Here is a 12,079-nt window from a genome sequence, read left to right as displayed (position 1 = left end):
CAGGAGATCTGTCTGTATGGGATTAGATTGGGTCACTTCCCTTCTGACGCCGCTCGCTGCTCTGTTACTGTACAGTCTCCATTATGGCCGTCGCCCGCTCCATGTTGTCACTATCAGGAGATATTAATGCTCTATCATTATCTGTTACTGACGGCCCCGGTTCTGCCGTCCGATCTCTGTGGATCCTGCACTTTATAACTTTCATATAATAGTTATTACAGTCAGATATTTTAGATTTGTTCTGTGTTTTGGTGCTGGATTGGAGATATTCTGTGATAAATCTCTGTGTGTGACTATAGTTGGATTGTGTGTTATACCGGGGGCAGGACGAGGCCAGGACTGGATGTAGTGATCATGTGAAGCCGGTAACAGCTCCGGAGATTTCTTACATGGGATCTTTATGATGTTACATCGTCATCTTCTCCCCGTTCAGGTCCCTACAATATCGGATCCTCTCAGATCTTCTATATAAGAGAATTTTCCTGATTGACCCGTAGAGGATGAATAAGGACAGGGTCAAGATGGTGGAGAGGATATTACACCTCACCCTAGAGATCCTCTTCCGGCTTACTGGAGAGGTGAGAGATTCTGATGACGTCACATTACATCATTCTTATCTATGGGAATAACAGATGGACAGAACTGGAGAGGTGAGGACTCTGGAAATGTCTGTAGTGAGATTTATTAATGTGTCTCTCCATAACCAGGATTACACAGTAGTGAAGAAGACCTCTAGTGATCGCTGTCAGGACCCTGTGTCTGAGGGATGGGGAAGACCCCTGAGCCCAATCACGGGGCCTCCACCTCACCCCCTGATACATGAGGACATCAATGACCAGAAGATCCTAGAACTCACCTACAAGATGATTGAGCAGCTGACTGGAGAGGTGACACTGCTGGGAATGCTGGGACATTATACAGTAACGCTATGAAGGGATCGGGGGGATGACTGTATCATTGTATGTGTCAGGTTCCTATAAGGTGTCAGGATGTCGCCGTCTATTTCTCCATGGAGGAGTGGGAGTATTTAGAAGGACACAAAGATCTGTACAAGGACGTCATGATGGAGGATCCCCAGCCCCTCACATCACCAGGTAATAGACAGGATTAAATACACATAGCCTATAATTATCTGTATGTAAATAACTAATTCAGTCCTTGTATGTGTTTCCTCCAGTTCTATCCAGTGAGAGGACAACACCAGAGAGATGTCACCGTCCTCTTCTTCCACAGGATTGTAAACAAGAATATCTCGATGTTCCTCAGGATGATCAGGTAGATGGAGAGAAGTTGTCATGGAATCTCCCTATGATGTGTAGACGGCTGTGAAGATCTTGTGCTCAGTCTTGTTTTATCCACCAGTATTAGGCTATGTGCGCACGTTGCGTATTTGCATGCAGTTACGCTGCGATCTGCACCGCAGCGTAACTGCATGCGTCCTGCATCCCCAGCATAATCTATGAAGATTATGCAGGAGATGTGCGTACGTGGCGTATTAGAGCGCAGCGCTTCGGCTGCTGCCCGAAGCGAGCGTTCTAAGAAGTGACATGTCACTTCTTTCCTGCGCTCTGCCTGCAGCTCCTGCTCTGTCTATGGGAGGGGCTGCACTCAGAGCACATGGAATCGGCTTTTTTTTTTTTTTCCATTACGGACTCTTTCTGCGATTTGAAGCACACGTGTGCTGTTCAAATCGCTGCAGAAATTTCTGCAGGGCAGAACGCTACGTGCGCACATAGCCTTACACACTGAAAAAAAAATATTTTATGAAAGACACTGGCTCCCTCTTGGTTGAAAATATAATGTATGGAAATGTGACATGTCACCCTGGGGAGCAGCAGAAAATAAAGTGAACAGTTTTGGTGTGAATCCTCATAAGAATGGGAAATGTAAGTGATTTGGGTAAGGCCGAATTCACATGTCCTGTAATCATCCTTTAGAAAGGATCCTACACAGATCCACTGGCAAAAAATTTCTGTAACCCCCTTGTTTTTTGTTTGTTCGTTGTTTAATAACTACCGGATCCGTTTTTTAAGATGAGAGTCTATAAAGGACAGACTCGTTAACAGATTGCTATTTAGCTATATGTTATACTTTTACAAGAGAAAAGGTTTTGGTACCATGTTAGGCTACTTTCACACTTGCGTTGGACTGCTTCTGTTGCTAACTTCTATTAGCTACGGATAGCATGGTCTTGCATTGCATCCGCCCCGCGGCGCATCAGTTGTTTTGACGCTGACCGTCAGTGACCGTCGGGCAGATGGAACGCTGCATGTAGCGTTTTTCTGCACTTCAAAAAAACGCAACCTGCAGGATTCCGTCGGCATCCGTTGTTTTTATAATGGACGCCTATGGTGGCGGATTCCGTTAGAATCCGTCATTTGACGGATTCCGTTAACGCATCCATATTTACACAACTGCGCATGCTCAGATGTGTAAAGTCAAGGAAAAAAAAACTATAACGGATTGTTTTTGTACGATCCGTAGCATCCGTTGTGCCACTATATGCAACGCATCCGTTGCATCCGTCACACAACGCAATGCTACGGATCCCGTCCAACGCAAGTGTGAAACTAGCCTTATCCAGTTGAAAAATTATTGATTGTTCTCAATGAGAGAAACAAAATTATAATCTTGTTGTGATACCTTTTAATGGCTAACTAAAAGGTATCACAACAAGATTATAATTTTGTTTCTCTCACTGAGAACAATTAATAATTTACTTACATTTGTAACGGATCTGGGTTTTTTTCTTACAGGATTCTTTAAAAATGGATGATAAATAGCAGACCGTTAACAGATCCGTCTTCCATAAGCACCAATATTAAAAAAACGGATGTGGAAGAAATCATTTTGCCAATGGATTTCAGCAGAATTCGTTCTAACTTATAATTACAGAACATATGCACTCAGCCTAACTTTGAGCAAGGCTTGGTCATCAGTACTAGATTAGCCAGGGCCAGTATTTCCAAAACTACCAACCTCCTGAGGGTCTTTACATACAATGGTATCAAGAGTATACTAAGAAGTTGTGATTGAGGAAAAAAATTAAAGCAGATCATGTGGACTTAAACAACTGAAGAAGAAAATATATCAAGACTCATTCTTGCAGACAAGGCGATAGATAGTGATGTAAATCACAGCTAAGTGCTGTGTTCAACTAATGAGTCTGAACTTGTTTCTTAGCACAGGTAACAGCAGACGATCACATGCAGTGCAAGGGAAATGTAAAGAGAAAATTTAACATAAAAGGGAAGAAATTGTCAATTATAAAGCAATGCTGTGAAGGGATTGGAGGGATGACGGTATCATTGTATGTGTCAGGTTCCTATAAGATGTCAGGATGTCGTTGGCTATTTCTCCATGGAGGAGGGGGAGTGTTTAAAAGCAGACAAAGATCTGTACAAGGACGTCAAGATGGAGGATCCCCAGCCCCTCACATCACCAGGTAATAGACAGGACTAAATACACACTGTGATGACTGCTGCTGGTCCCTGCAGGGTTAAGTTTGGTTGGCAGGCTTGGTCTGTGGGCCTTCGCTCTGGGACTCACATCATCAGGTAATAGACAAGACTAAATACCCACGGCCTATAATTACCTGTATGTAAAGAATGAATTCAGTCCCTGTATGTGTTTCCTCCAGTTCTATCCAATGAGAGGACAACACCAGAGAGATGTCCCCGTCCTCTTCTCCCACAGGACTGTAAACAAGAAGATCCCGATGTTCCTCAGGATCATAAGGTAGATGGAGAGAAGGTGTAATGAAATCTCCCCTATGATGTGTAGACGGCTGTGAAGGTCTTGTGTTCACTCTTGTGTTATCCACCAGTATAATACACTGAACAAACAATTTATTAGAGACCTTGGCCCTGTCCTTCTTGAAAATGTAATGTATGGAAATTTGACCCATGACCCTGAAGAGCAACATAAAATGAACAGTTTTGATGTGAATCCACATAAGAATGGGCAGATCAAGTGATCTGAGTTACTTTGAGCAAAGCATGGTCATTAGTGTTAGATCAACCAGGACCGGTATTTCCAAATCTGTCAACCTCATGAGGCTTTTACCTACAATGGTATAAAGAGTATAATGAGCATGTTGTTGACATCACTCATTGAGTGATATATCAAGAAACATTCTGGGGAACAGACAATAACACAGAATTGCATCATAAATCTATGTATCTTTCCTATCAGGTGTCAATATTGCAGGCTGGTGGAAGTGGAGTAATGGTGCGGGGAATGTCTTCATGGAACAACCTTTGTCCACTGATAGCTGTGGATGAATGTTTAGACACTAGGGCTTACGGCAGAAGAATAATCGGCTATTCTGCAAGGGTTGTATAATCATGGATTTCTTCCCCAGCCTCCATATTCCTCAGACCTTAATCACATAGAGGATTTCTGGGAGGAGATAGAATTGTTGTTTACAGAATGTCAGTACTATCAATTAATTTGTGAGAACAACATGAAGCTGATCTATTGACATGAACCAATAATCCTGTAGAACTATTTATTCATCTAGTAGAATATGTGATGCGATGAATTGCTGAGGTTGTGAAGCTCTAATGCACAGATGTCTGTAATAATATGGCTGCTCAGTGTATGGTTTATACTTGGTGGAGATGACAGGATAAAGCTGATCATAGACATTAGATGTTGTCTGGATCTTCTCACAATTGTCTGGTTATGGAGACTGCTGGTTACAATTAGGAGGCGACAGGTTGGATTATACAGGAGACCTGCAGCTCTGTGATATCTACTGCTGTCAGTTTTGGTCGTCATGTTCATTTATGATCTTTTCTGTTCTTTTGAATCCTTTCACACGACTTCTCCATCTGTCTGTGTCTTTTCCAATGTTTGTTTCAGGGTGAAGATCTGACTAATATTAATACTACAGAGACCTATGTGAGGGGTGATGAGCGGTGTAAAGAGGAGATTTCTACAGATAACCATACCGGTGAGTAGTGACCACTAAGTGCAGAGAAGTCACAAATATTAGTCACTGGCTGGTGCAGTTGTATGTGTAATTCTTTATGTTTTGTTCATACATTAACAGATTTAGCACTTCTAACAAAGAAAACCTACTTTGTTACACTATTTTGTATGGTCTTCTCTGTAGAAGATACACTTCTGTATTCACAATCCTTACACCGGACTCTCTTCTCCATGGATGTTTCTTAATTTACTTTTGAATCTTGTCAGTTCTGGGGATTTGAATTCCGGATTCCTGATACAGAAGGTGGAAACATTACCAGTGAGCCACAGGCTGCTTTGTTGTGTACAAGAGGGTTTCTCAGCCTGGAAACCTCGGTAGCCTTATTCTTTACAAGCATAATATACTGGTACATAAATTGGTAATGATTTTTTTTCCATGTTTTTAGAATGGTATTAAAGCTTATTATGCAGAACTTTGTTTTCTATTCTAAAAAAAAAGACACACAGCGGAACCCAGTCAGACCCCATAATAATTAATGGGGCCTCTCTCCTTCCGTTTGCCTCAGTTTTGCAGTTTTGATCCATTTCGGACATTAATTCCTGTTGTCTATTTCTTAAGTAGAACAAGCAAATAAAACCCCCAAACATAACGGTGAACTTAACCTCAAAGTTAACCTGTCGGGTGCAATATCACCCAGAACCATGAGCAGTTCTGGATGCATATTGCTAATCCTTGCCTAACAGTACCTGCATATTATAAAGATTCTTTATAATATGCTAATCTGGCCAGGGACTAGTCACAAGGGTGTTAGTTCCCTTGACTAGTCGACCCCCCCCTAGCATGTTAGCATGCCCCTGTTGGGGCATTATACTATATTCTTTTTTTATATGAAGGGGGCAATTTGAAATTCAGCTATGATTCAGCATGATTTCTTTGTATGCCTTTGACCTCCACCATATATTTGTAGGCCTCATTCTGTTTTTGGTACACAGTAGAATGATGTACTTTATCAAAAAGCTTTAACTTGGACTCCTCTGTGCACAAGATGCTTTCACAGAAGGATGTTGGTTTACTCGAGTACATTTCAGCAACCTGCGGTCTACCGTTCTTGTCGCCATATCAGCAGTGGGGTCCTCCTGGGTCTCTTGCCATAGCGTTTCATTTCATTAAAATGTTGATGCATAAATTGTGCTGACATTAATGCATCCTGAGCCTTTAGGACACTTGAATTTCTATGGACGTTAATTAGGGTTGCTTATCCACCATAGACTATCCTGAATTGCAACCTTTCATCAATTTTTCTCTGCTGTCCATGTCCAGGGAGATTTGCTACACTGCCACGGGTGTAAACTTGTTGATTTATGTTGTGCCCTGTGAACATAGGAATATCAAGATATCTGGAGATTGTTGATATTTTTCAATAATTGTGTTTCCCAATTTCTCAGACAGTTCTCTTCTCCACTTTCTGTTCTCCATGCTTAGTGTGGCACACACAATGGAAAGATTGAGTCAACTTATCCCTTTTTTCTTTTATCTGTTTTTAGATGTCTTTTTCATACTCCTCACACCTGTTACCACACGTGAGTTTGAATGAGCATCACAAGCTTAAAACAAAGTTGCTTAATTACAATTTTGGAAAGGTGCTGAGTGGGCTGTCTGGATGTTACATGAAAATGTTACCTAGACCTGCCCCTGATGAGTCCATTCAATACAGTGCGGCAAATGTAGACAGACACAGTGGCTCAGGGGAAGATTATGATGCACCCATGGGGTCTGGAGGGTTACTCGTCACCGGGCCGGTGTAGGGAGTGCGATGTCACAGCGGCCAGGCCCGGTTCCATGACCCCGGCGGTGTCAATAAAGATGGAGACGTTATTTACAGGGGAGCAGAGTTTGTATTCGTGATGCCATCTGTGGTTTGCGGCTAATATAGGAGCCGCGGCTAATATAGGAGCCGCCGCTGCGGGAGGTATCCTCTGGGGCAGATGGTAGCGCAGCTCGGTTGGTGCAGCTCTCCACAGGCAGAGCTCAGGCCCCAGGGATGTTGGGGGTAGTAGTTTTCTGCTGCCGTGCAGCTAAGGCGAGGATAGGGCATGGGAAGGATTGACGACACAGGTATTGCAGTCAAAGTTCTTTACTCACTGAGATGCCACCGCCTCTGGAGTGCGGACCTCCACTGTCTGGGCTCTAGCCGATCCTGGATAGTTGGGAGGCCAAGGCCGGTGCTTCTTCCTGTGTGTCCTTCCTTTTGGTAGTCCCTGCACCCCAGCGCCTGGCTTGTGGAATGGGTCACGGGTGCCTGTCGCACTCCCTGTGAGCCCTGGGATCCCCCTTTCTATCTGGGAACCCGGGTCGAGCACTCCAGCTCCAGACCACGGGTCCCTGGCCTTTCTGAGTGCTCTTCCTATCCGTGTCTGTTCACGGTTGGTTCTGTTCTCCTGTGTGTGTGTGTGTGTGTGTGTGTGTGTGTGTGTGTGTGTGTGTGTGTGTGTCCTCACTCCCCCTGCATTCTGCTCCACCCCCCCCCCCCTTCCCGGTCACTAAACTAGTCCCATACCTCGTGATGGCCACCCCCAGCACCCTACCCTAACCCAGTCCCAGTAGGACGGCAACTGACTGTGTGTTGTATGGATTGTGGTGTTTACCGGCAGTGACTCCATACCCGGGATGAATACTGCACCTCAGCCGAGGTGCAGTACCCTCTGGCGACTGCAGTTACACTGCGCTCTTAAGTGTATTCCTGTCTCTGCCCTGGGCTGCGGTCTAAATTTCCAAAAAATTTCCATACAGTGCATTGAGATATTTTGATGAGGGTGGGTTCATTCAACTATATGAAAATTTGTGCCAATTACGTTTTAAAATTGCGGACTTGTTTGGATCCGTGTGCATCACTAGATTTGTATCACGGATGGGTGCCGGAGCTGCCTTCAATTGAATGCAATATCCTGGTCCAATAATCAGATCAGACTACTGTATGTTGCTATACTTTTCTCAAACTTTACTGCTTGTGTTTTATATCCTTTATTCAGATGTTTCTATGGTTACTAAAGTAGAATTATTAGCATTTGAAAAGTTTTTACACTTTTAATAACACATACATCACGTTTATGCAAAGACTCAGTATTTTACAATGTTGTCCCTTATTTTCAAAACTTTTCCCTGGCAGCTAGTTCAACAACCAAATTAATGTAACCCTGAGCTGTTAATATATCTGAAATGAAGACCAGAGGGATCAGGCTAAAGTATACGATCTCACCTCACACAATAATCCTAGGTGTAGGAGCAGTGTGACATTTCTTTCTGAAGGCTTCTTCATGGCGATGTCCGCGTAGTCTTGTCAGAGTTGTAGAATTTAAGGTGGTGATCTATTGAGATCTATCCACTTGAATGAGGAATCCCCCTTTTGTCTTGGACATACTGCTAGCCAGAAATTAGTTTAAAGACCTTGTGCGTAATGCCTTTAAAGAGGCCTTCAACATGTAACGTCAAAATGTCCGAGGAGCCATTTTTTTTTGTTTGTTCAACACAACACCAGGCAGCATGTTGCTCATTGTAATGTGAACTAAACTACTTGGCTTAAACATGGATCCGTGCAGCAAATCTTGATGATTTCTGTGTTGAAGCGCATTCAGTGCGTCAGAACGTTCTTCAGACAACAATTACTTACTGATAGCGGCCAAATTTTGCAAGTGTGTGTATATCTGCTCTGGGTGCTCCTACACGATCCTGAACAAAACAAAATGTTTTGAAAATGTTTCTGTTTTTGTTTTTTTTTAATTTGCATACTACTAACATGTCTAAGGACTTGGGGATTTACACTTTTTTTTGTTTTTTTCCATCTTGATTTTATTTCAATGTTGAAGATTGCGTAATATAAATAATAAGATAAATTCATGGCAGTGTTATTGAAAAATAACGATCACATTTCTTCTTGTCAGATACCGATACCAGAAGCTCAGAAGGATATCTATTACTTTTAAATTTGGCAGAAGATGGTCATGGTATTAGAAGAGATACTCAGCAAAATGTTTTTCAATGGACCGTTTCTTCTGCGCCATCAAATACCAATGTGCAAAACAAAAATGAAGGAACAGATGTTGAACGTGTAAAAGCTCATGAAGTGAAGGACGCATTCTCATGCTCACAATGTGGGAAATGTTTTATCAAGAAATCAAATCTTCTTATACATCAGAGAATTCACATAGAGGCAAAACCATATCCATGTTCAGAATGTGGAAAAAGGTATAAAGAGAAATCTACTCTTGTTGCTCATCAGCTACTTCACAGAGTGAAAACAGAATTTTCATGTTCCGAATGTAGAAAATGTTTTGCTCAGCAATCACACCTTGAAGCACATCTGAAACTTCACACAGGAGAGAAATCGTATTCATGTTCAGAATGTGGGAAAAGTTTTGGTTTCACATCAAATCTTGATATTCATCGGAGAATTCATCACCCAAAGGAGAAACCATTTTTATGTTCATTATGTGGAAAAAGTTTTAGCAACCTATCAGAACTCGTTGAACATCAGAAAATTCACAAACGGGAGAAACCATTTTCATGTCCATGTGGAGAATGTTTTATCAACAAATCAGAACTTGTTGAACATCAGAAAACTCACAAAGGGGGGAAGCCATTTTCATGTTCAGAATGTGGGGAATGTTTTGATTACAGATCACATCGTGATGTACATCTGAGAATTCACACAGGGGAGAAAGGATTATCATGTTCAGAATGTGGAAAAGGTTTTATGAAGAAATCACATCTTGTTAGACATCAAAAAATACACACAGGGAAGTAGAAAAAATACAAGGTATAGTCAAGAAATGTCACATGATTAACCCCTTTCATGACATTTGACATACATTGACAGAACTTTGCTGGAACCTCTTCCCCAACCATGATGTAAATGTATCTCATGGAGATCAGGCAGACACCGGGCCTGTGTCCGCATGATCGCCTGTGGGAGCTTGGTGTAAGTTATAACCGAGCTTCGGTTGTCACAGCCAGGGACATTCCTATCCCTATCCCTGGCTGTTTTACCCCTAAGTGCCGTGATTAACAGCAATATCAGTATTTTATTGGGCTGGAGAAGAAGCACCTTCCCTCTCGCATTAGATCAGGAACCTCGTGACATGATCACAGGGTCACGATCATTGCCATGATAACCCGAGGTTGTTACAACGACCTATGGGTCAGCCAGCTACGACAAGCCTCTTAACACTAGAAGTCCCAGAAATTTCGAGCTCCCTGGGTTCCAAAGGTAGAATGTTAAATGACACCTCTCTGGAACTTCTAGTGTTAAACCATGCCAGGAGTGTAATCTAAGGAGTGATCTGCCAGTGTCTCTGTGACGCCCCTGGACTATCAGGTCGTTACAGGGTACTGCACAAACTGCCCTTCCATGCATCACAGTCCCTCATGGTTCTGGGTCCCCATCTTACAGTGTTGTCTCCAACAGCAAATCAAATCCTAGATACACACTGTACCACACCCACCAGGCACACCAGTGGACGGCTTGAGCGGAATAGTCGCCCACCTGGGGGGTCAGGGAGGGGGAGGTGAGTAGTGTAGAGGAGTGAAGGAGAGGAGAAGTGAAGTAGCCCTCGAGCTAAGAGGAGCTCAGAGGAGGTTTGGAGTGGTAGAGGAGTGAAGGAGAGGAAAAGTGAAGTAGCCCTCGAGCTGAGAGGAGGTTTGGAGTGGTGGCTCCCAGGAGAAGCAGTGTAGGTTGCAGACTGTGTTCTGGACCTAGAGGAGTCGGACCACTGGTCGCTGGGGATTGGACCTGTCAAGGAGGACGGTCAGCAGCCTGGTCCTATCACCGGTCCGGGACCGACGGCACGGCGGGGTATACGGACCCCAGGTCGGGGAGAAGCTTCAGGCAACCCGGCAATTAAGCTGAGGAGAACGGAACCTTTATGATCTGTTCCCATTCCGCTCCAGAATCGGGGTACTAACGCAACGAGGGGGATAGTGCCTTCCATACAAAAAGCCCAAGAAAATCCCAAGCGTGAGCCCTGAGAACAGGCTCCCACACTTAGCCACAGTGGGGAGCGGGGCCTAGCAAGTTTCAGACTACTGGGCCACTACGTTGAAGTTAAACTTTGTGCCAGGAGGCAGGTCACGGATCACCAGGCAACACTGTAGTGGACGGGACCCGGACGAGCTCCCCTCTGAGAGACAACGGCAGTCAGAGACTTGGTTTACCCGGTTGTCAGCATCTGCTTAATGACTGAGTGAGTACCTTAGTGGTCCCTGCATCCCCACAGAGTCCCGGCGCCTTCCCCTACCCGTGGAGGGCAATGCCACCTTGCTGCCCCACTCCATCACCCCGGGTACTCCCATCGGCAGCGGCGGTACTCCCTTCCTTACCGTACACCACGGGTGGTGTCACAAACTATAACTCCCCTGTAAATAACTCCCCCCTTTTACATTTAGAGTGGCCCCAAGCCCCCGGGTCCAGAAACCCTCGAGCCACAAGTAATCACACGGATCCAAGCGACACACCTCTGACATGTATAATATATTATACCAGTGATTGCAGCAATAAAGGTTAATGTCCCATATAGGGACTAAGTAAAAAAGTAAAATAAATTGTACAAATATTATTCCCCTTACAACCCAGCCTGCTTTCAAATTCATGACCCCTGCACATGAGTTGCCCTGTTGCAGTACTATTATTATACATTAATTGACCTTGGTTGCTTTGGGAGTGCGCCCCCTAGTGGTTTATCTCCTTGTTTATTCTTGCTCACCTTTTTTAATTGTATGTTTTTGTTGTTAATTAAAGAATATTTTTTTATTCTAGTCGTTGTGCGCTAATTCTTTTAGGTTATATTGCTTTGCGCAGACTATGTTTGTGTGATGGTCAGTACAGTTATTTGTGAATTCTGTGTCTGAACTGATTTTGAAGCATTTCTAACTTATCTTCATGACCAGGCCAATTTTTTCAATTTTGACCAGTGTCACTTTGAGGTTATAACTCAGTGATTATAAGACTTTTTTTTGTGACATATTAGACTTCATATTAGGAGGTAAATTTAGGACAATATTTTTTTGCGTTTATTTGTGGGAAACACCCCTCCCCCCGAAATTTGGTGAACATTTTGAAAATGTCACAATTTTCAAACTTTGAATTTTATA

At 43.4% G+C, this 12,079-nt stretch overlaps 1 protein-coding gene across 2 annotated transcripts; it reads left to right on the top strand.

The window, feature by feature from the left end:
* Positions 1–443: 443 nt before the first annotated feature.
* LOC142312044 (gastrula zinc finger protein XlCGF66.1-like) lies at positions 444–11,683 on the top strand. 2 transcript variants are annotated; one of them, XM_075350917.1, is made up of 8 exons: positions 444–578; positions 708–887; positions 971–1,094; positions 1,178–1,275; positions 3,322–3,445; positions 3,641–3,738; positions 4,867–4,957; positions 8,875–11,683. In XM_075350917.1, the coding sequence occupies exons 1-8, from the start codon at positions 501–503 to the stop codon at positions 9,735–9,737; spliced, it is 1,656 nt and encodes a 551-aa protein (XP_075207032.1). In that variant the 5' UTR covers positions 444–500; the 3' UTR covers positions 9,738–11,683. The 2 variants fall into 2 exon arrangements, with proteins under 2 accessions (XP_075207032.1, XP_075207033.1); XM_075350918.1 differs by lacking the exons at positions 1,178–1,275; positions 3,322–3,445.
* The last annotated feature ends 396 nt before the right edge of the window (positions 11,684–12,079 follow it).

Source organism: Anomaloglossus baeobatrachus, chromosome 5, assembly GCF_048569485.1.
Source record: "Anomaloglossus baeobatrachus isolate aAnoBae1 chromosome 5, aAnoBae1.hap1, whole genome shotgun sequence".
Lineage (NCBI taxonomy): Eukaryota > Metazoa > Chordata > Amphibia > Anura > Aromobatidae > Anomaloglossus > Anomaloglossus baeobatrachus.
This window is presented reverse-complemented; position numbering and strand designations above follow the sequence as displayed.

Bases quoted from the DNA above. Each gene is read 5' to 3' on its own strand.
- LOC142312044 (XM_075350917.1), top strand. From the start codon at position 501: ATGAATAAGGACAGGGTCAAGATGGTGGAGAGGATATTACACCTCACC. The intron at 1,276-3,321 runs GTAGATGGAGAG...TGTATGTGTCAG, and splicing joins ATGTTCCTCAGGATGATCAG to GTTCCTATAAGATGTCAGGA. The intron at 3,446-3,640 runs GTAATAGACAGG...TGTTTCCTCCAG, and splicing joins CCAGCCCCTCACATCACCAG to TTCTATCCAATGAGAGGACA.